This window comes from Pteropus vampyrus, unplaced genomic scaffold (assembly GCF_000151845.1).
Source record: "Pteropus vampyrus isolate Shadow unplaced genomic scaffold, Pvam_2.0 Scaffold42, whole genome shotgun sequence".
NCBI classification, from domain to species: Eukaryota; Metazoa; Chordata; class Mammalia; order Chiroptera; family Pteropodidae; genus Pteropus; species Pteropus vampyrus.
This window is the reverse complement of record NW_011888823.1, coordinates 5,396,097-5,420,342: the sequence shown is the minus strand read 5'-3', so window position 1 is coordinate 5,420,342 and position 24,246 is coordinate 5,396,097. Positions and strand designations below refer to the sequence as shown.

General features: G+C 45.2%; 1 protein-coding gene across 2 annotated transcripts in view; it reads right to left on the bottom strand.

Moving 5' to 3' along the window:
• Nucleotides 1–20,793, bottom strand: part of MARCH4 (membrane associated ring-CH-type finger 4) — a 99,674-nt gene extending 78,881 nt beyond the window's left edge. Inside the window, exons 1-2 of one of the 2 annotated variants that reach the window (XM_023529784.1) lie at nucleotides 20,253–20,793; nucleotides 17,962–19,977 (exon numbers count right to left, since the gene is read on the bottom strand). In XM_023529784.1, the coding sequence (XP_023385552.1) occupies nucleotides 17,962–18,480 (519 nt within the window). In that variant the 5' untranslated portion in view covers nucleotides 18,481–19,977; nucleotides 20,253–20,793. Of the gene's footprint in view, nucleotides 1–17,961; nucleotides 20,121–20,252 lie in introns of those variants that run through there. The other variant, XM_011358635.2, reaches the window with a different exon arrangement.
• Between the last annotated feature and the right edge of the window lie 3,453 nt (nucleotides 20,794–24,246).

The following is a 24,246-nucleotide window of genomic DNA, read 5'->3' as shown; positions in this document are numbered from 1 at the left end:
GGTGAGTGCTGTGATTACTGGGGTGAGTGTAGGGCTCACAGAAACCTACAGGAGCAGTGCCCAGCCCATACATGGGGGCCAGGGACTTCTGGAGGATGAAAGAAGTTAATCGGGTGAGACACAAAGAGTATATGTGTGGGGTCAGAGAGCTTCCCAAGCATTGGAAGTCGGGGTCCAGGTGCCTCTGAACCTGAAAGAAGGTCTACATCTCTAGGAAAAAAACGTTGGAAGGAAGGAAGTGAGGGTAGGTAATCCAGTCGAGTCTGGAGAGGTACAGAGGCTGGCCCACGAATGACCTTGTAAAACACGTCAAGGAGCTGGGCATGGTTCTGAAAGAATTGAATCCACAGAAGAATTTAAAACAATTTTAAGAACCCAATTTGGGTGAAGAGTCACTCTACAATTCTGCAGAGAACAGAATGGAAAAGATAAGAGTCGAAGCAGGGAGTCAGAACATAAATCTAGTAATCCAGGGGCGAAATGAGGGGAGCTGGGACTGAAATGGTGGCAATTTAGATACAGAGAAATGGCTGGATTGGGGAGATGTTTAGGAAGTAAAAGCAATGGAAGAATATGCTGATTAAAAAATGCCCACGATAGAGAAAGCATGAAGGGAAAGGAAGGAATTGAGGATTATGTCCAGGTTTCTTCTTTTTAACTTTTTATTTTCAACTTCTTCTAGACTTACAGAAAAGTTGCAAAAATAGTCATATTCCTCACTGGGTCTCTCCCAATGTTAACATCATACGTATTCACCATGTAACTATCAGAACCTGGAAACTAGGGTACAATACCATTACGAAACGAAAGACCCCATTCGAACTTCTCCAGTTTTCCCACTAACGTCCTTTTGGTGTTGTTCCTGGACCCCACGTTGCATTTAGTTTTTATTTATCCCCAGTGTCCTGCAGTCTGCAACAGTCCTTCAGTCTTTCCTGTATTTTAGGGTCTTGACACTTCCAAAGACTATTGATCAATTGTTTGCTGAACGTCCCGCAATTCTGGCCTGCCTGGTGTCTTCGGGTTTCTGCCTCTGACATCGAGAAGGTAAGCTCCTTCAGGGCAGGGATGCTCACTGACGATTCCCCGTGCCAGGACCAGTAACGGACTCGCTGTAGGTGCTCCACGTGTTGAAGGGATGACTGGAAGGGCGGCGATGTGCCAGTCACTGAGATGGTGAAAGATGTAAGTTTGATAGATCTTCCCTCCCCACTGTGTTAGTCCCCTGGGCTGCCATGACAAAATGCCACGGACTTGGTGGCTTAAACAACAGAAATTCGTTTCTCACAGTTCTGGAAGCCAGAAGTCCAAGATCAGAGGCCAGCATGGTTGGATTCCGGTGAGAGCCCTCTTCTTGGCTTGCAGGTGGCCCTCACGTGGCAGAGAGGGCCAGGAAGCTCTCTGGTGTCTCTAATCCCAACGTGAGGGCCCCACCCTCATGAACTCATCTGAACCTAATTAGCTCCCCAAAACCGCATCTCCAAATACTGTCATGTTGAGGGGTAAGGCTTCAACACATGAACATTAGGAAAAAACAATTCAGTTCATAGCAGCCACCTTAACAGAAAGGGGAAAATGTGGATTAGCGGGGAAGAAATGCTTTTCTTGAGTGGATCCATGAAGATATTCAAATATGAACAGATTTAGATTTCATTGATTACATTCCCTTTGTGATTCCCTACAACTTCCAGGCACGGTGGGTAATACAAAGGTGACCTGGACACATGGAACGCGCTCCCTTGAGCTCATCACCTTCTGGAGAGAAGGAAATGGAGGCAAATGGCAGGAGCAGGGTAGGCATACTGTGGCGAGTAAGTGCTACGGAAGCCCAACCAGGATGAGGTGCAGTGAGGGAGGGAAGAGGTGACTTGTGGGTAGGGCTTGGAGGAGATTAGGGTTTGGGCTGGTTAAGGAAGGGGGGAAGGATGACCCAGATAGAAGAAAGTCTTTGAATGGAAATCGAAATGCAGAGAGCCATGGGGTGTATTTGGGGAAGGGCGGGCAGTGGGATTTGGCTGGAGAATCTGATGGGAAGTAGGAGAGGTGAGGCTGGAGGTTAGACGGAGAGGCGAAGTCCAAATCCCGGCAGTCCTTGATTGTCATCACACCAAACCGAGACCAATTCACTTTCTTCCATGACAATAAGAAGCAGGAGAGTGAAATGCTCACAATTCATGTGGAGTCAGGGGGCTGGCCTCTTTACTGAAAGGGGTAGTTGTAGGGGGCGAAAACAAACTAGACAGGCTCCAGGGCCTCTGGTTCTTGCCCTCCTGTCTCCTGACACTCCCTGTGTGTACTCTTTTCACATGTTGCACTGCCATGATATGCCACATCTTTACAAATGCCAGGGTTCCCCTTTCCCCACAAGCCTCCGGTGAGCTCTTGTCCATTTTCTTAGCTGCAGATGGACCTCAGCATACTCAGAGTTCTCGGGCCTCTGAACTCTCCCTTTCCAACCTGTTGTATTCTCCAGCTGCCTGGAATAGTTGTTACCATGGCGATCGCCCACAATGACGGGACCCCTGTGTCCCCTCTGCTCTAGTACCTAAATAAGGCAGCTTCTGGTAGAAGCCAGGCTGGGCTAGGTGGGGGGCAGCAGAAATGTAGATGGAGGTTGAGTGAGACCCATAGGTGGTGCAGCTGATGCCCTGGGGAGGCAGATACAACTCCACTAACCAAATACACGGAGAAAGGAGGATGAGCGAATGCTTGGCAATTAAAGCAAACTGGGCTTTTCCATTCCTCCTGGGGATGGGGATAACACTCTTTTTCTTCCTCCATGCTTTTGGAAAAAGCTCCTCCTTCTGCCTGAAATGCCCTTCCACTCCCTTATCTTGGCCAGCTTCAGGTTCACCATGGAAGTTCCTTCTTGTGAGAAGCCCTCCCTGATCCTCAAGCCTGAACTCCACTGTGCTTTGCACAACTCTTAGTCCTTTCTGTCCTGTATTGTTATCGCTCCGCCTGCAGTTACAAGACTGCAGACTCCGAGAGGATAGGAATGGTGTTCACTTTCACTAATATAGCACTAATATACAGAATCCTCAGCACAGTTCTGGCACAAAGCAGCTGCTCAATAAATATTTGCCGAATGAATGAATGAAATAGAAATTTTACTCCACTGTTGTAGGAAGCAAGTTGATATCGCAGTTTGAATAAAATCCACCTACAACTTCTACAAGATCTTTCGTGGTCCATGAACTACAAATTCATTTCCTTTTGCCTTTTATAACCACAGACCCTCATTTTAAACAACAATCTTTCAGCATAAAAGAAATTGGAGATAATGTCCAAATGCATTGCAAAGTGGACTTATATGTTATAAAAATTTTTAACAATAAAGTTGAAAGATAAATTATAAGATTATCCCCCAATTCACTAGAAAGTTAAATTAACTATAAGCTTACACCATTCCTGCCCCATTCTCCTTCCCTAATGTCTTCCGTTCTCCAAACATTTTGGTAAATTAACTCTATACTACAATATATGAATGTGTTAGGAAGTGAATGAATGAATATTTCAGGGGCTGGAAAAGGAGCAGAGGAAGGACAGATGTCTTCCTCCTGTAAGGTATTCAGTGGTATTTCCCAGTCTGGGAACAGGAGACTCCAGCTTAGCAATTCGCCTCCCATTCTGAGCATATCACCTCACTTCTCCGGATCCTGGTTTTTCACTTCTAAAAATTATAGGACAATAATGTCTATTCTTCCTTCCCTGTTAGAGGAACATGAACTGGTGCCCCTGCATGTGTTGAAGGATAAGGAAGCTCCTAGACCCACAAGGGTCTTTCCAGACCTTCCTGAAGCTTCCAGATTAAAAAAAAAAACTCAGTTCAATCAGCTGAAGGTTTTTGTGAAGTTTCTGTTCCAAGGCCCCCATGCACAGCCAGGCCATGAGGTTCCTATTACAGAAAGGCCATCAAGACCAAGCCCAGAGAGGTTGGCGTTGAGAGGGGAAATTGCTAGAGAGGGGTAAATGCCACCCTCCCCTCTCTGCACCCTGCCCACACTTTAATCCACTCAGTTCTCTGAAGAAAGCTATACTGGGTCTTAGAACATCGCAGTGCAATTTGAAAAAGCCATGAGAGGGAGAGAGGATTAGAAAGGAATATGTTTCTGATGATGAGAGTGAGGGTAGATCTCGTATTACAGTATTTGGCACACATTCCACCTGGAGAATTTCTCCTACTTGGCCACTCAAAGATTAGTTTCTCTCTGGAGGATCCTTCTCCAGCTTCCCCAGACATTATCATGTGGTCTTTTAGTACAATGGCCCAGCAACCCTGGTCCAAGGAACTCAGTGTTGTCTTGTGGTTGCTTCTTAATACGCCTCTCTCTTGCACTAGACTCTGAACTCCTCATCTTATCTCCGTATTCCCAGGGCCTGGCACCCAGTTGTGTTCACTCAGTGTCTGCTGAGTGAATGGTCACAATGGTCCTTTTGCTGCCACCAGGCCAGGTAGACCAGAAAATAAATGGACAAGACATTTTTATCTTTAAATCATGACCTTTGGAGATGGAATATCCCTTAAGAGGTCACCACATTTAGTTTACTCATTGAGCAAGACTAATGAAGTGCCTAGTGGGATGCACTCAGGTCCTATGTGTCTCTGACGTGGCATCATCGTGCCCAAAGCTATCTCATCCACCCTTGTAAAATCTGTTTAATAACTGTATTTTTATAACATTTTTATTAACCAAACAATATGCCATACCTTTTTGATATGGAAAACTTCAAACACATATAAAAGTAGAGAAAATAATAGAATAAACTATGTATCCATCAGATAATTTCAGCATTTTTAAACATGTGATCTATATCATCTATTGTAATTGGATTATTTGGAAGAAAATTCCAGCTATCGTGTCAAATAAACAAACACTTTTTTACTTGAATTGCATTCATAGGAAGGATGAAAATTAATTTAAATCATGAAGAACCTCTATGTGTTTATACGGGAGGAGGGGAAGAACCTTTAAAATCATGTCATATACTCCTCCAGAGCCCAAACTACTTTTGTTTGGTTGTTTAGTTTTTGGTCTTGAGTTTTTGTTTGTTTGGTTGGTTGGGATTTTTTTGTTTGTTTTTTGTTTTTGTTTTTGTTCTTTGTTTTTGCTGACAAACACTTAATGGATGTCAGAAGCAAGAAACAGAAGCAGCAAATATTACAAAAATGTCAGCACGGACTTTGCAAAGATTACGCCCTCCGGGCGGGCGCTCTCTGGAACAAATATGCACAAAAGGCAGGAACAACCCCCTAGCGCCCTTTTCTTCTGTATTAAATAGTTGTATTCTGTGCAGACACATGCCCACTCCCTTCCCCCCGCAGGCTTCCTGCTCACTCCCACCCACAAACACACAGACAGCAGGAGTAGACAGCCCTGCTCTCCCAGGCACACCTGCTTTCATTCACCTGCAGCTGCCTCACTGGGGAAGCTGTTTTCTAAACTCTGAGAACTCAGGGCCCCAGCAGCACTAGAAGGCTTTTCTTTCTAAAGTAGCGCAGTGCTCCCCAGAGGCTTAAATCTGTGGGTACTGGAGGGATTGCCACAGGATGAATCAAAATATACAACCCACACTCACTCAGTGTGCCAAAGTGCTGCTTTTGAAGTGTGAGGTTAAAAAGTGTTAAAGAACACTGCATAATGGCAACGCTGTTTATGCTGCTGCTGATTAACTCTGTTTATGTGTTTAAGATCCCATGTTGGGGAAACTTTTCTGCCCACGCGACACTTTTCATGCTCAGGTGTCATTCTAAAGCACTTAGCACATAGTACTTAGACCTGGGGAAATGGGAGAAGCATCTTACCATCCTTGGAGAGAGGGGGAAGGAGACCAGAAAGAGAGCTGATGTGTATTGGGAGTCCCCTTCATGCTCTATAGTAGGTGCTGTTTACTTAAATTCTCACAATAATTCTATAAGTGTTTCTTTATTTAATCCATGGCACAGAGAATTTAAGTTCAGAGGTTTTAACTGATTTGCCCAAAACCACACAGCTAAAAAGTGCTAGCACCTGGATTCTAACCCAAGTTTTCTAACCACCAAACATATACTCTTTTTCCTATACTAATAATACCCCAATCTTCCAAGTATGAGAACACCCCTCCCATTTAAATATTTTTTTTTATTTTCTAACTTCTCATTTTGCAACAATTTCAGATTCATTAAAAAAAAAAAAAAACTTGTAAAAATAGCAAAGAGTTCCCATAAACCCTTGACTTAACTTCTCCAAAGGTCAACATCTTACAGAACTATATAGTACGACGACCGACATCAGGAGCTTAGCATTGATATGATGCTATTAACTAACTTACACACCTTATCCAAATGTCACCAACTGTCCCACTGATGGTCTTTATCTGGTCTGGAATCCAATCCAGATCACACAGTGCATTTAGTTGTCATATCACTTTAGACTCCTTTGATCTAAGACGTTTCTGCCATTGTTCTTCATCTTTTAGGACCTTGACGCTTCGGAAAAGTACCGGCTCTTTTTTTTTTTTTTTTTTTTTGTAGAATGTCCCTCAATGGATCCCTTTTAAGGTTTAAAGTTTCAAAAACCCTCATGTACTTTAAGTATCTGTTGATTGAGAATGCCATACTTACTGACAAGACGCTACGCTAGAATGAAGGATGCTCTCGATTTCGTTCATCACGATGGCTTCCATATGCATTTGAAAAATAGTAGGTAGATCTGTGAGATCATTTTTATTTAGTCTACTAGCAATGCTTGTGTATATTTAGTTTCATCTACCCCTGTGATATCTTGGCAACTCCTCCTGAGGCCAGCAGCCCATGGTCATACACACATCAAGGCAGAAGTTCTCAAAGAAAGTTTGAAGATAACAGAGACCTGGTGAGGTCAGATAACAACGTCAAGTGCTAATGTTCGTTGCATGCTTGAGAATTTGTTGTATGTTTGCATTTCATACTATGCCAAGAGTTTCACATGCATCATATCATTTGGTCCTCACAACAACGTCTAAGACAGATATTATTACTATCATTTCCATTCCTCAGTGGAAGAAATGAAGATACTGAGTCTGTAAGTGACTTTCCCAATGTCACACACCTATTGCACAGCAACATTGGTATTTGAAAGCAGTTCTGCTTGGCTACGAAAGCCCCATATTCTTATCTACTTTGTAAGTTTCTCCCAAAGCATCTCTGATTGTTCCTATGCCTGAAACAGTCTTCATTTCCTATTTTCCAAATTCTTTCTCGGATTCCATCTTTAAGGCCCAGTTTAAGTCCATTCTTCTAGGGAGATAGAGGAGTGGGAGCAGTCTCAGGTACTGCTCCTCTACCTGAGAGAGCATAAAAGAGGACAACAGAACAAGAAGGGACTAGAATATTCCTCCTTCTTTTGCAAGTAAGGAAATAGTAACAAAACTACTGTTTATTAACTGCTTCCTGTAGGTCAGGCAGTGCTCTAAATGCTTGACATGTGTTATCTCATTTAACCCTCATAACAAGCCTAAGAGGGAGGTGCTAATACTGTCAAGGAAAATTCTGGTAGAGCTCGCCCATACTTGGATTTCCTCTCTTTCCAGGCACCCAGGAGGATGGCTCTCTCCACCCCTACTGCTATCTGGCAGAGCCATTTTTCTAGATTCAGCCAATGTTTTATAGGCAAAAGCGATGTCGCTCCTGAGCTGAAGCACTTCATTGTGTGTCTTCAGTGAGCTGTGAGGGAGCGAGCTGTGTCCTGCTCTACTGTCCTGCTCTGGGACTCTGGGGCTTCCCCAGGGGGGACCCTGATTTGACTTCACTCAAGAGTACCCTCTGAACATAATTTGGGGAGTGAGAATTGATGGTTGTATTAGCCAGAGAAATTAACATCAGCAGGGCAACAGACAAAACCCCAAATCACAGTGTCTTAACACAAGTAAAGCTTGCATCTATCTCCCTCATGTTACAGTCTCGTGTGGGTTAGACATTTCCATCTTGCAGCTATCCCATCTGAGACTAAGAGCTCTCGGATCACTGAGGCAGGGACAGAGAGATGAAAGAGGCATTCCTTCCTGCCTCTGCCCTGCAGACATATGTCACTTCCTTCCCAGTCACATGGTCCTGTGCCTTCCCAACTAAATCCTCCCTCCTCCCCCAGTGCCCACACCCCTATTACTTGTACATCTGGGAACCTCAGGATGGGTGCAGGCATTTCTTCTCCCCGTTTAGCTGCCTCCTCAAACTGCTGGCTACATCTACATCAGAACTGTCAGATTGAATTGCAGATACAGATTCCTGGGCACCACCCTGGGACCATGGCCTGCAACTCTGCATTTTTCCTCTTCCTGTGGTGCTTCTTGCCCACAGATGTTTCGGAATTGTTGTAGTGCGCAGCCCAATTGGGTGTTACCCAAACTTCAGTCACTTACACTTTTCACCGTATTCATGTACCATCTATACTATTATTTTCTTTATACTTAACATTTTTCTCTAAACGTCTCACATTTTTATTTCAATAAATTTATTTATAAAAGCGACTTTTTGTCACTATCACAAATAAAAAACCGGTATCATTCACCAAAAAAAGAACAAGGAAACTGTGGTACATCTATTCTATGGAATATGATTCAGCACTAAAAAGTAATGAGCCGTCAAGCCATGAAAAGATATGGAGGAACTGTAAATGCATATTACTAAGTGAAAGAAGGCAATCTGAAAGACTATGTACTGTATGATTCCAACTATTGACAGTCTGGAAAAGGCCATATTGCCAGGAGTTCCGGGTACGAGCAGAGGGATGAATGGGTGGATTTTTAAGGCAGTGAAACTACTCTGTATGATACCATAATAGTAGATCCACACCATTACACATTTGTCAAAATCCTTAGAATATACATCAAAAGTGAACCCCAATGTAAACTATGGACTTTGATTGACAATATATCAACGTTGGTTCAACCATTGTAACAAATGCGCCACTCTGGTGCAGGATGTTGATGGTTGGGGAGGGGATGAGAGGGGGTGGAGGGAGCAGGTGAGTGTATGGGTACTTTCAGCTCAGTTTTGCTTCAAACTCAAAACTACTTCAAAAATAAAGTCTATTAATAACAAAAAGAATAGATACGCACATACAAACAAAACAAGATAGATTCTAGTTCGATATTACTGAGCCTGATGCCTTCTCTCTTTGTTTACAAAGGAGACTGACAAGCGTTAGAAAGGTGTTAAAGACATGTTTTACACCAATGAATTTTTTTTTTTAATCTTGGACATAATCATAAAGGATGACAGCGAACTGAAAAGAGAACAATGTTCTTAACTTACAGATCAACTTTACTTAACATCGCGTCTGTCTGGGGTATCCATCCCTCCGAGGCTTCCAGAAACACTAGTCTAGGAAGGGCCCTGAATGCAAACACCTTGCTGTCACGTGTTGAGCAAGCATTTTTTCCTGCCGCTTCCTCTACATGACCCTCTGGGTGCATAGTCAGCTCCTACCCTCTGGGGACTCAGAGCCCAGGAAAGTGTCTTTCTGCACAGTTTCTGCCAAGAAGAGAGTGCTGCTTATTAAAGATATGTCAAGAACCCAGTGGTGATGGAGATGAATAGAGACAACTATGTTGGGAATGAGGGACCCAGGCAGGAGGGGACAGAGGTTCAGCTGAGTCAGGCAGTACAGGGGCAAAATCTGCTGAACAGACACTGGGTCTAACCGTGCATCCCTGACGTCAGGCGCAAAGGCAGCTGGGGGCTTACTGTGGTCAAAGCACAGCCCTGGTTAGAGTGTCCGATTTTTTAAGGCTCTTGTAAGAGAGGATGCTAGAAAAACGCAGAAGTGTCATCTGTGGATGCCACTCCAGGTCTCTGAGCCACACTGACAGAAAGGGGGTAAATATCGCTCCCATCTGCCGTGTGCCTAGAACTTTAATAAAGCACGTCCACACCCTACAGTAAATGCTTGATATTTTATTCCTCTTGTATAAACAATAAAATATAGGTCCAGGGAGATTAAATAAGTTGCCCAAGATCACACAGCTGGGAATTAAATCTATCTTTCTGACTTCAAAGCCACCATTCTTCCCATTATTCTGCAATAGAATGAGAAAAATTCTGGTCCTGGCCAAGTGGTCTCCAGCCAGAATAATGATCACTGTGATTACTAAGACAAGAATCATCATTATTTGGCATTATAGAATCAGAAAACAAGGATGGACAGGGTGGAATGTGTCTCAAGGGATCATCTATATCCCCTTTGCTTGGCATTTTCGTTTATACACACACATACGCATGAGCGCACATGTACACACACAAATATACTGTGGTAGCAGAGGCCAAACTAACCGTTTCCTATAACGGTTGAAGGTTGTTCACGTCCCTTCCCATAATAGGTAAGGGACTTTTCAGTGTCACAGCTGATGTGGCACAGATCACAGGCCCTGGTCAGTCACACCCCTTATGGCCCGCCAACCAATCAAAATGCACTTTACTATGAGGAAGTATAAAATGTGTATAAAAGGGAAATCTCCACTGCGATGATCCAGGCTAAGCCTTTAGATGTGAATCCGCTGAGCGGGTGCCAGCACCATTAACGCTACTTTCTGCTTGTTGCCTCGGTGTCCTGTCTCTCTGTCCGAGTATTGTGCAACAATACTTTCCACTATATGTACGCTGGGGACCAAATACAGCATCAAATGTTAGTCTGGAATGAACATGTGCCAGGAGGAAGGGCAAAGGATCCACAAATACTGAGCCCTATGCCACATACGAGGGTGGCTTTGAGAGGCTTCTTTGGAGAAACTGATGTTGATTCACTTCAATCACCTCCAAAGCAACCTTTCCATGAAGACGGAAGTTAATCTGATCTGTCCTCCTCAACATCTCTGAGCATGGGCCCTGGAGAAGTCCTCCTGAGGACAATGAGCTGGGTTCAAGACCGGGGCCCATGTGTCCCCCTTGTGGGCTTGGATCACGGAGTTGGACAGAGCCCATATTTGCAGATCCCTTTTTCGCCCCTGACAGTTTTCATCTACCTGGAACTCAAATTGTAACTTCTTTAATTTTGCCTATTTTGTTATGAGGCAGTCAGTCCATGTGCACCCCATTTTTACTTTTAACATATGCAGAAGGAAGTATCACATGTGTGCTAAACGTAATGTTCACATGTAGACGCTATTTAAAGTTTGATACATCTCAGAGGGGGATGGTGAGCAGCTCAGGCCACACAGTATTCTCTTGCCAGCTCCTTTACGTCCGGGCTGACTTCCAACTTGGCTTCCTTCCCAGCAAACAAGAAGCAACTCGCTCATGCCCATACTCCTTCGAGTATCCCTTCCCCCTCAAACCTACTCTCCCTCCCCCAACTCACAGGCCACAGCTGGGCTTCTCCAAGATACCAGCTGGAAAAAGAGAAAGAGGGGGAGGGGGAGGGAGAGAGAGAGATTGATTATGGCTGAGAGATTTCTAATACATCTTTCTTCTTCTCCCAGGCTCTTTTGAAATGCATATTTCACTCCTGTGCTATCAGCTTCATTAAGTAACTCTCTGTACGGGGGACTCAGCTAGAAGCCACACCCAATAAATTAGCCAACCCACCACAAGCAGATGCAGTCTGGCAAGTGAAGGATTACTCCAAAGCACACACTGTGTAGAGGATCTAGACAACTGAGGTGAGAATCACTCCACAACTATCCAGAGACCAGCTGTCTGCCCTCCTCCAATCCTTAGTTCTGTCTGTGGAAGTGAGACCGATGCACTCAGTGTTTTATTTGTGTGTTTGCATGTGTGTGTGTGCATGTCAACAATACATAGCTAAATCTGGGGAATAGCCAGGGACCCAACAGTGGCATTTGAACAGCCTTCCATTACCTCCTGATACAAAATTAGAGAACTGGTGAGAACCCTGAGTAAGGAAAGGGTCCTAGGAGTTTCCAGGTTAAATAAGATCAGGACTGGCTGAAGTAGGAACTGAAAAACTGCAGTGGAAAAACCCAGATGGGAAAATGAAAATAGCCCACTCATGACTCTGGGTGTGGGGTAACCAGGCTTCCCTTTTTCTGAGATAGTTCTGGATCCAAAGATCCATGATGGTGTCTGTCGCCTATTGTTAATAAAATGCTTGCTCTCCCACTGTGGCATGTGCACAGTGTAAACCTATGACTGCAGCAATCACGTGATTGCCAACAACTTAAGGGTGCTTATGAACACAGGATGGAGACTATTCTTTGTGCTCTTTGCTGAAGATGCTCTTGCATGTGCCACGTGCTGTACACATTGGGACTAGAACCCAGATGCAATGACCCTTCGAACTGGAAAGAGGTGCAGGCTTATTTCTTTCTGCTCAGATTAAAAACCTCTCTGGAGCACCAAGCAATCTCATTGTAATGAACCCCAACTCTCAGACTCAGAAGGGATCTTGAGGGTCACTAGTCCCAGTCACCCATTTGAGTCCCCTTCTAATGCAGCCTATACTGTCTTGGGACAGCTATTCAGAACCAAACTGGCTTCTCTGGAGATTCCACCACTGGCCAAGGCACTGCCCTCTGTGATCCCACAGAGCAGATTGGCCCTTCTGCCGCATAGCATACTTTCAGCATTTGATACCAGCAAGTATTTTTCTCTCTTGTTGATTCTTCTCTCCAGTGCCCTCCCTGTGGAACTGCCCACTGGTTGAGCTCTAGAGGCTCATTTATTCAACAAATACTTACAGAGTCTGAAGCAGATGCCAGGCCCTGGATTGGCAGCTGATGACCCAGTGGTAAGCAAAAACACAAGTTGCTGCTTCCAGGGATTTTATAGTCTCTTTGTGGTGCCTCTGATAGACCCAGGAAAGAGGGTCCCTTGCTGTAGAGGCTTCCCCTACTCTGGCCCTTCTTCAGTTGCACCCTTCCCATAGGCAGAGGAGTCTGCAGAGTCAAGGAGCCACACCTCCTTTTAGAACATGCTCTGATTATCTAGGACTCCAGAATTCCTGCCATTCCAGCCATGCCCCTGCTGCCAGAATCAGGCTTCTTTTCTTCAAGTTCAAAGGGAGAGTGGCATGGGGCAGCTGTTTGGAGACAGTACGAACAGAGCTTGGGCAAGCCAGCTAGAGTGTCTACATGCATGTGTCCAAGGCTCATTATGGTGCAGGATGGAGCCAGCAGTGGAAAGAGAATCAGAGTGGCCTATATACCAAGGGCCAGATGTCCCCATTAGGCTGGCACAAAACAGTTTAAATTCAAACTTGTCTTCCAAGATGTTTTGAAGGTATATTTGTCACGATAGCAAGGTATATTTGTCATGATAAAAATGCTTCTTGTTTAATAGTTTGTTAGCTGGGTTTATTACTTTTAAATATCTTGGCCTATGGTATGTGAGCCTCCATCTGTACTCTTGCCCTAGGGTCTATGAATGTTAGCGATGGGTCTACTCTTTGTGAAGACAGATATTAATTGAATGATCACACAAAGAAATGTAAAACTGAACCATAGTGCTAAGAAAATAATACGCCATTTGGGTCTCTTCTAAAATGCTCTACTTCATCTTCATTCCCAGGGTTCTCATTGCATATTGGGGTCTCCAGTTTCGCTCAAGGTCTGCAAAGCCCAGCTGTTACTCTTCGACAACCCAAAACACTGACTGAAATATTCCACACCACTCTTGTCCCTTCTGAACATGGAGCTCTAGAGAAATGAACCCAAGGAAGAATGGGAGAGGTAGACCAAGGCTGTTAATTTCTTCCAGACTCACTTCCTGCTTTCCATTAGGACCAAAACAGGTGCCCCACCAACACCACTGTCACGGCAGATTTCATCTTTGTACCCACCTCCAGGTGCTCCACAGCTGACCCAGACTAGGAGGCGGTTTCACTTCTTTGTCAAGGTATCCTTGCATCTCACATCTCTTCTGCTTCCAGCTGTCTAAACTCAGCCTCAGTATATTTCACCTCACTTGGTCTTCAGCAGCAACAGAGAAGCCTTCTTTGACTAATTGGAGGAGAGGTAGCAAATTCTCCCACTTGCCTCTCTCAATAGGCACCCCACACACTAGCCGCTTTTAAACATGCATCCCTTTCTTGTACCCGATATTACTGTAATTCACCAGTGACTCACTGTCTGTGTGTCCTTGATCTCTATCAGCCTGTGTGATGTCTGGGTTAGACTGCGAAACTCCCAGGAGGCAGGGCCACATCGGCCATGTGTCTCCAGACCCTGCTCAGCAGAGCAGCAGGCACAGGTAGGCACAAAATAAAGACTTTTGATGATGGAAACAGAGGAGCAGCACCCTGTGCCCAGAGCATTGTTGAGTGCACAAGAAACAATCCACTACCACAGCCAGACCACAATCACAGCAGCCTGGGAACCAGGGCACATTTTTCCTTTTAAACAAGGCAGGAAACATTCTCTTGCTTCTGAGACAGCAATAGTAACTACTACTAGTATTACTGTTACTACTACTACACCACACTGTGACAGTGCTGCTTTAACCATATTGACTGCTCGGATGCTCAGAATGACCGTATGGACCGTGGACTGTCATTATGATCCCAGTTTTACACATTTGGAACCTGAGTCACAGCGAGGCTGTGCAACTTATTTAGGCCTCAAACTGGGACCATTTGGCTTTGGAGACCTCAGCTTACCCACCATGGGACACGGTCGCTCAGAGTGAACTAATGCAGCTAGAAATGGAGAGCGAAGGGTTGCCAGCTGGGCTCTCGCCCCACTCTCGTGGATCCTTGACACCCGTTCAACCTGAATGGATGGCTGAGAAGACAGTATGTAATCAGTCAGCTTTCCAGCATGAAGTCAGGTTGGCTCTCAAAGTATTTGTTCACACCCCATCCCTCTCCCTCCTTCTGTCCTTTCTTCTGTTTCTCAAATTTGCTAAGTTTGTTCACACTTAGGCCTTTGAAGCTGCTGTTCCCTCCACCTGGAATGCTCTCCCCTAAGACCCATCACTGGTTTCTTGTCATCAACTAGGTGTCGGCTCAGGTAGCACATGCTTAGGAAGCCTCTCCCTGATCACCGTAGCTAGTGTAGCTGCCTCTTTCCCAAGCCCCACTTCCAGTCTTCTCTACCTCATTTTCCTGTTTTACTTTCATCGTGGCACTCAACACCAACGGAAATCACTTTATTTATCTACTAGTTTATCTGTCTATTTCTGCATCTCCACTAGACTGTCAGATTCAGGAGAGCAGAGATCTCATCTGTTTTGTTTGCTCCTGGATACCTAGTGCCTGGAACACTGAGTGGGACATACTGTAGATGCCCAAAGCATATTCGCTAAATGCACATGTGAATGAATGGATGCCAAGTATTTTATAGATGTGCAGAACTAGCTGGGTGCTTCAGTGGCCTTGCACCATATCCATTATAAGTCCTTGGCAGGAAGAGACCACGTCTTTATTGTGGACAGTCTTTTAGCCTCTGGAGCAGTGGCAAACGACTGGGGAGCTATTCAGTTCCTTTGTTTGCACAGGGAAAAGACCAAGACATTCAGCCCCTAAGATCGGACTGTCTGCACTCCTTTCGGGCCATGTGTGGACCATGACTGGACAGCTCTCTCCCTGAACAGAAACTAAGACACCAAAAACTCAGCTTCTCTGCCCCCTCCCCCAACCCTCTCTCCCTCTCTCCCTTCTCTAGAAAGTTTTTCCCCATTACTTCCCTTTTGTCTCCCTTCCTCATTGAAATGCTATGGAGAAAAATGAGCAAAAGTGAGAAAACGTGTTCCTCACATCTAACCCACGTTACTCTAATTACTTCTATAACACGGCCTCATTATAATCTCCTGGCTCCTGCACAGATAAAGCAGCACCCCTCCCCCAAATATAATAATCAAATGCAGGAAGTGCTTGATTTGATTTGATCCAATCTTAATGCCGATATGATATCCTATTTCTCCCACATAATAATAGAGCCTATTTCTCTATTGGTGTTAGCTTTTTTATTCAATGCTTTATTTATGACACATCATAAAAATAATGAACAAGAAAAAAAGCGCCTAGCCTCTGACTAAACTCTACATCACGTGAGGGTGTTTCACAATATTCCTAATGATTTAATATTTTTTCTTTTCTCAACAAAATACTGCTTTTCCATGATCAAAATACATGGTGTTATAATTTAATCCCTTTCAAGATATCTTCATATCTCCTGGATCCTCCCAATACATATAAAGAAAGGAAGAGGAACAGAAAAGGTGACTCAAAATCACAGAAGTTGGAAAGGGGCCTATAAGCATAAAATGATTTCGAGTTTACACAGCAAGTAAAATACCATCCAGAACAGGCTCTACATCTTGCTGTCCCTACGAACAAGGGTGTCCTTGCCAGAAGCCATACTCCCAACTTTCCCTGTGACATGTAGACTTGAGTCAGCTCACATGGGAAGAGAAAGAAATAGTTAAAGAAGTTAAGAAGCTAAATAATTCCTACTTTTGAAACAGGTGAGCCTCCTGACTGGAGCAAGATGCTGACCAGGCACACCCCAAAGTGAGGCATCACTCTTGCTCTCAGCCAAGCCACTTTGTGCCTCTGCTGCAGGCCCCACACTGGAAGGGAAGAGAACGGCTGGAAAAGGGCTCGGAGCAGGGACCCTGGACCTTCTCTCCTAGAGTGGAAGACTCTAGGCAGTATTTCATTTGGGACTTCAGGCAATCCTTGTCACAAGAAGGAGGAATCCAGTCCCCAGCCTCTCAGAGACATGCATTCACGCTGAGCTCTACATCACCTCCCTCTCATATGGCCCAGGCTGTGGCCCCAGTCATCATCTGTCCCTGAAGAACTTTTCTTATTCAGAACAGAAATAAAATGAATGAAAATGTCAGCTAAGCCTGCCTCTCATAGAACGATTCCTCAACAAGAACCAGGGTCACCCAGGAGCACCAGCATGGCACTCTACCACACTGCCACTTGTTAAAGGACCACCCAGAAGTCTTCCCTTCACTTCTGGAAAACCAGTGAAGAAGTGACTCATGTGACCACACAACCCTGCCCAGAGTACAATTGAAGGTTCTTTCTCCAGCATCGCTAACTAGTTCAGGTTTTCAGGTGAACCTTTCCTATCTGGGATTCTGTGGGAAGTGTTGCCACAATTCATGACTCTAGAAGAATGTGCACCTGCTCTCCAGCCCTGCAGACACTAGATTGGAAGTGGAGCTAGAAGGGGTGGGGTGAGTATGTCTGTGAAAGTCTGAATGAACGAGGCAAGGAGAACACTCACACTTGTCTATGAGGTACTTGCCATCCCCTATCCCGGATGGGGAGAGTTGAAAGGACATTCTAAGTTGATGTGCTTCAGGCCTGAGAAGGGGAATAGATATGACAAGATTCCTACTAGCTTCTCTATCTCCCTTTCATCCCACTTACCTACCTGCTTTCAACCTAGGAAAACTTCTTGAGTCTGCCAAGAAGTGTCTTAGCAAACTGCATAGTCTTCTTGGACCTAGAATCTCTTTTCATTTCCTCTGCAGTGACTAAAACACACTGTGAGGGTGCAATATACTGTGAGAGAGTAGTCTCAAAGTGAAAGAACAGGCACAGGCTTGTTCGGTTTCATTCTATGAGAATATGGAAAGAAGACACACAATCCACACACTTTCAGAGAAGGAGGGAGTTTGAATTTGGGACTCATGATGGGGTAGGGGAAATGTCACTAACAGCAAATTAGATAAAAGGATATCTTGGCAACAAGCATGAATATACCACCAAGTTCCTTCATTTCATCGCTTCTGTCTCCTGGATCTTCTATTTTGAGGACACTTATGGGATTTTTGCATGGAATTGAAGATACTAGCATTGGAAGGGAAATGAAAAAACTGAGATACGACCGAGCCACCAAACAGGCTCCACCAGGAATCGGACACCTCTTGGGCAAACTTAACCGCAAGAAATATCACTGAAGAGCCCTTAAAACGTGTAGTCCTCACATTAGAGACAACATAATGGTTCCCCAGGGCAAGTAGGTGAATAACAATCTACAAGTTCTGGAGATACAACAAGGAAGCAGGAAAAGAGAAAATGGTCTCACCTGTTCTGGTCCCTGGAAGCAGATACGGCAGAGCGGTGTCCTCATGCCACTGTCCAGGCTGCTGCCCAGTGAGTAGCGATCCTCAGCCTTCCCCTTACAGAAGTCATCTGAGGAGGCACTGCTGAGCAGCAAGGCAGGTGGCTCTGTGGCTGGGCCACCCCAGTCATCTTCCACAGAAGGTGGAAAAGGTGGTAGGGGTGGCAGAGGAGGGGTCTCCCTGCCAACTCCTTCTCGAGGGCCCCTCCAGCCTGCCCACCCCCCGGCACCTAGAGCCGGAAGGGTATTGTTGTTGGCTGTCAAACCAGGGGGCTGTGGGTCTCCGTGCATGGGCAGGGGCGCTGGAGGTGGGCGCCGCAGTAGGAAAACTTTCAGGTCATTGAAGAGCATGCGGCAGCGGCACTTGAGGAGACCCTGGTGGCGCAACATCTGGGGATCCGGGGTGCACAGTCCACAGCGGTACCAGGCACAGCAGTAGCAGCAGCACCACCACCAGAGCAGCCCGCTCAGGGGCATTAGCATGTGCCCAGTGGAAGCAGAGAGCCCAGGACGGGCAACTGGAGTCTTTGCAGAAGAAGATAGAATGGGTTTTTAGGGGAGAAGTGGGGGGTGTCCAGAGTGTATCTGTGTTAGATGGGGTGTCTGCTTTCTCACTGGTTCCTCTTATACCACCTCCAAGTAGCAAATAAATAAATTGCTTCCAGGACGGAGGACGGCTAGTCACTGATTCTGAAACGTCCTGGAAAGCCCAATTAAAAAAAAAAAAAAAAATGGTTTTCTTGCCCCCTACCCCCACCTTAGGCTTTGCTTAGGGTGTCTCCTTTTTGCCTTCCACCTGGGTGCACCGGTAGGGGCAGGGGGATTAAAAAAAAAAAAATGTTGAGGATAGGCTGTTAGGGCCTTGGGATAAAGGTTTGTTAGAAAGTTCCCCAGGAGAGGATTATTGGGTTGTTCTCAAATTCCTAGGCAATGGGAAGTCTTTTTTTAAATTTTATATAAAACGATGGGGAAGTCTTTTTTTTTTTTAATTTTATATAAAACGGTGGAGTGGGCTGAGCTGGGTTTAGGGCAAACTAGCTCAATGATGAATTGAGGATTACATGTGCAAGAGAGAAAAAGACTGTTTTCCTCGGGTTGGGGGGTGGGGAAAGGTGGGGGAGGAGAAGAGGTTGAGAGAAGTTTTAAATATCTTGGCCAGAAAACAGAGGCAATTAACCCCCAGAAGCACCAGAGTTGCTTTTAAGAGAGCAGTTGGGATGGGGGGAAGGGATTACGGGTGAAATTGGGCAAAGGGTTTGTGCTTTGCCTCAGGAGCCAAAGGGCTACACAGAAGAGAAAAAAGCCAATTAGGAGAATAGGGTGGGGAAATAAGGGACTGAGGAGGGGGAAAGAAAGGGGAAAAGATCTTTTAATCCTTGCAGAGCCTCCTCCTTCCTGAGCAGTAAGATCCTGGTTAGAGGAAGGGGTGTGTGTGTGTGTGTGTGTGTGTGTGTGTGTGTGGGCGGGAAGCAGTGGAGCAGAGAAAAGAGAAAAGGGGTAGAGGAGAGGGGCGTGTAGGAAGGGACCGGAGAAAGAGTAGTTACTGGATCTCAGCCCCCAGCCCACCCCTGCGACAGTTTGTAAATCCACAGCCCGCTCCCCTTGGCTCCATCAAAGGTCCCTTCCCGCGAGAGGCAAGGGCCAGGAGAAGGGCAGGTACGGGCGGGTGAGTGGCCTCTTGTTCTCCTCCTCTTCCTCCTCTGGGCGGTTGTCGCCCTCGTCAGGCTCCGGGTCTGCCTGCGGCCGCCGATGCTGCTGTGGAGGCGGTGGCGACTGCTGGTCGGCGTCCGGGTGTCTCCGCGGCGGGGGCTGCTCGGGCTCGTCCTCTGTCTGCTGCTCGCCGTCCTGCGCGGCCGCGACTCCAGCCTTCATGATCCTCCTCCTCCTTCTCCTCCTTCCCCGGGGGCTGGCCCTGAGCCCCCGCGCCCTGGCACCGCTGCCATGCAACCAGAGTCGAGGCAGGCGTAGGGGTGGGGGCGGCTGGGAAGTGAGAAGGGGTGGGTAATAAAAAATGAAATGATACTAGTAGAAGAAGAATAATTTGGTTCTCAAATAATCAGCAGAGTGCTTCTGGAGGGGTAAGGGTGGAAGAGGGCGGCTGCCGGGTCTTCACAGCAGCTCTGCCCCCGCTATCCCCATCAAGGGCGGCCTTGGCCGGCTCACCGCGCCCCCCCAACCTTCCCCCCCCTCCCCGCCCCGCCGCCGCCACTCCCTCCTCTCTGCTGCCTCTGGCTGGTTGGGCTCTCTGTTGCTACCTCTCCTCGCAGATGCAACGAGGTATGGCTTGTTTGCGGTTCCAGCTGAAGGTGTGGAGGAGGAAACAAAATTGTGTGGCGGAGGTGGGATGCAGCCAGCACTTGGTTCCGGCTTAGTCCTGTCTCGCGACTCCCCAAAACCATATGTAAATGTATCTCTTATAAAAGGCGAGGGGAAGCAAATCAGATTCCAGGCTGCTGCCAGGTGTTGTCTCGTCTTCCGCGGTTGCTCAGCACCCGCCGCCGTGACTGCTACCCCCCTAGCTCAGTTCCCAAAGGGGTGGTGCTGGAAGGGAGGTGGCGCGGACTGTGAGTTGACCGTCCGAGGAGTGGAAGGAAGCAAGGTTCCTGGAGCGGAGAAAGCTCTCTGCTATCTCCGCCGCCGCCGTCTCTTCTGCATTCAGCACCCAGGCGAGTGGACAGCTCCCACCCAGACCCCGCGCGTCACGCAAGTGGGGGCCTGACGCAGACGCCGCGGAGGGATGGAGGAGGGAATGGGGATGAGAGGAAAAGAGGATAGAAGGAGAGGGAGCCAAAGGAGGGAAGAACTGAGCGAGGGAAGGGGATAGGGAGGGACCAAGGGAAAGGGAAGGAAGGAGGAGAAGGAGGGGTTTAGAAAGGAAGGAGGGAGTAAAATGCAGAAAGCGGGAGAAAGGCTAGTGGCGGGTGGAGGGGAGCAATTCAGGTACTAACTCGTGCTTTTCCCCCAGCTAGAAAGTATCAATGGATAGTACGGTTGTAGAATTTCTACTGTGCACTATCACCGCCTCCCTCAGCACACATACACAGACTTCTGTAACTGAACCAGCGTCCATTTCCATGCTCATACAAACAATTTTAGGCAGATATCAGTCCTCAAGTTTGGGAACAGGTAAAGTTTTGTGATTCTCATACGGATTCTGGGACTTGATGGAGACTAAGTCCTTCATGACTAAGAAGTCAAGAAAATGATATTTCAAACAAGGAAAGTAATGCTAGCACTACTTTTGCCAATTTCCTCTAGAATTTAAGCTCCAAATGGCAGAGATTCGTGGAGAGTCCATTTCGATCCCATGTGCCTAGGTCAATGATGGCATGTAGTAGGTGCTCAATACATACTTGTTGAGTGGATTATGACTATCACCACCATCACCACAGTCATCATTAATCCAAGCCATAGACCTTTTTCGATTGTGGAGCATAAAAATCTAGAGCAATATTACGGCCTCATCTTAATCAATATCTCTAGCCTTTCCCTGAGCCACTGACAAGAGGCAATTTGAAATGGATTTTAATTTCCTCTCTTATTTCTCCTTCTGACTCGTATCATCCTACCCCTTTCTTCTCAAGGAGCTTCTAGTGAGCAGAAAAGTAGGAAGTTAGTAGAAAATTAGTCCCCAAATGCGAAGAGCAAGAAAAAAACCCTTAAAATTGTCTGTACAATTTTAAGCATTGGCAGCATTGCTTTCTTGCCTTTCCTTATAAATGCTTCTCTCTCTCTCTCTCTCTCTCTCTCTCTCTCTCTCTCTCTCTCTCTCACACACACACACACACACACACACACACACCTTATCTCCAAGATCATAAACTTGGAAAAGTTATTCCAATGAGTCATCCGCACAGCTGCGGCAATGTCTTTAGAAATGGTGGAACCATAGATGGAATAGCATACAAAATCTCTGCACCAAAATATTATTGGCATGAAGTTCAGCACTGTGAATCATAAGAAAACTACCTCTTTGCTGCCATATCCTTGAATGATTCATTCCTACAAGACCTAAGGAACAATGACCTAAGTCTAGGTCTTGGTCAACCCAGTGTTGCTGCTATTTTGAATCATGTCTCAGCACCCACCAAGGCTGCTGAAACCTGGCCCGAAGTGAGTGACTTGACGTTGACACTGATGCTGTTAATAACTACAAAATAATATATATGTTATTAATATCCGCATGATCATTGTGCTGCAAAGAAGAATTTCTTTGTTTAAAAAAATCCATCCTCTCCCAAAGAAAATTCTCTGTGTTCCACATACCCTCTGCTTGCCTCTGACATTGTGCTAATCACACTCTATAACAATAATCTCATCATTCATTCATCTACCTTTGCAAGACTCCTTAAAGACAGGGGCCAGTATTATATTTGTATCATCCAGTGGACGAGCAAAAAAATGAGCACTAAATGAATAAATGGATGAGTTAGTGGCCTTTTTGTTTCAATGAAGTTACCATATTTCTCCTCTTCAAGCTTGACCCATACATATGAGTGGTCTCATGTATGACTCAATATATGCTTTACATAAATTTGAGTATCAGGGTTTTGTGCTCATAAAATTCTAGTTCCATGCAAGTGTGTCATGAAAGTAAATTGGGACAGGAAATAGAAAAGCCATATGAACCCTATATTCAGAATCATAGAAAGGTGTGATATCCATGAGAAGACTGTCTTTCCCAACCCTTCCACTGAAAGCAGAAAGATTTCTAGAAACAGAAAGCTGCTAAGGATGGGAAGCAACAACAAGACTGTCATCAGAAAGACTGAAAGACCTGAGTGTTCTATTTTAAATACAATGTAAATCCTGAAAAACATCTCACTGAGTTAGAGTCTCTTTATGCTGATGATGAAACAGCAGTTGTGAGCCCCAGGAATAAATGCCACAATAAAGCAAATGTTCAATCAATAGATCTCCATTTAAGCAATCAAAAAATATTTACTGAACACTAATCACAGGCCAGGCATTGTGTTGGAGGATGTGGGGGGCACAATAATGAATTGGTTGGAATTGCATTCTTATGGGTCTAGTACTATAAATATGTACATAATCATAATAGAAGGTATAAAATAATAAATGCTACCATGGTATACAAAGTTTTGGTAATGTTTAGAATAAGATGGTAATGCTATGGCTTGGCAGTGATTAGGAGAGATGGGGGAAAGTGAAGATGCTAGAGCTCCAGGAAAATCTTTTTCAAGAAGTGACAGTTGAACTGAGTTAAAATATGTAGAATTCAGGGGAGGAAAGCACATTTCTGGCAGTGGGAATGCTGAATACTTTAGTTCTTCCATTTGACTGGAGTGGAAGGTACTTGAAGGTAAGTAGCTGGAAGTAAAGTCAGAAAGGTAGGCTGGAGCCAGATCACAGAAGGCTCTGAATGCCACCTTGGGAGAAGATTTATTCATTGACCGGGTACTTGTTTTAATGGTTTTAAAGATTTGGAGCTGAAAGTGAAAGACAGAAAATAAACTTTATCTCTGAGCAGGTTAATTAACTGGATGAGATTTCACTGCTAACTGGTGAGAAGCAATCAATATTTTTCATTTCACACCAGAAAGTTCTCAGCTCCTTAATAGATTTATTCTTTTCGATGAAGTTGTTTTCAGATATTTTTCATTATATACAGAGTTGCTAGGGTCATGTGACTTAGAAGAGTAGAGGAATGAGAGGCTCCAAGGAATAGTCTTCAGGAAGAAATATCAGGAGACAGAGAGTTTCAGAAAAGACTTACTTTGGAGGCCATTGCACTTCTCTTTGCAACCAGGGGAGCCCTAAAAAGATGCCATACTGGCAGCTATTGCTACTTCCTTATGTAAACAGAAAGTATTTAGGCTAGAAGGCATTTTACAGAGGCTAAAAAAAAAAAAAAATCCAGAAAGATTAGGTGACTCTGTGCCTAAGAACTTTCGGCAAAGTAAGTGTCAGACGAGGGCTAGAACTTATACATTTTCTAATCCTATAGTTTGCTTTCCATTCAATTGTAGGTAACTCTTCAAACACATAGTTTCTCAAGAATAATTGCAGTTACTGTTCTCCTTAATATTGTTAATAGCTACCATGTACTGAGCCACACACCTTTTTCATATGTACTAAGAAACAACTGGGCACTTATTGAAAATAGAAATTCTTACGTGCCACCCCAAGTTTACCAAATAAGAATTTCTTAGGGAACAACCTGGAAATCTGCATTTTAACACATGGCTTGCCCAAGTGATTTTTTTGATCCTCAAAACTCCTTAGGTG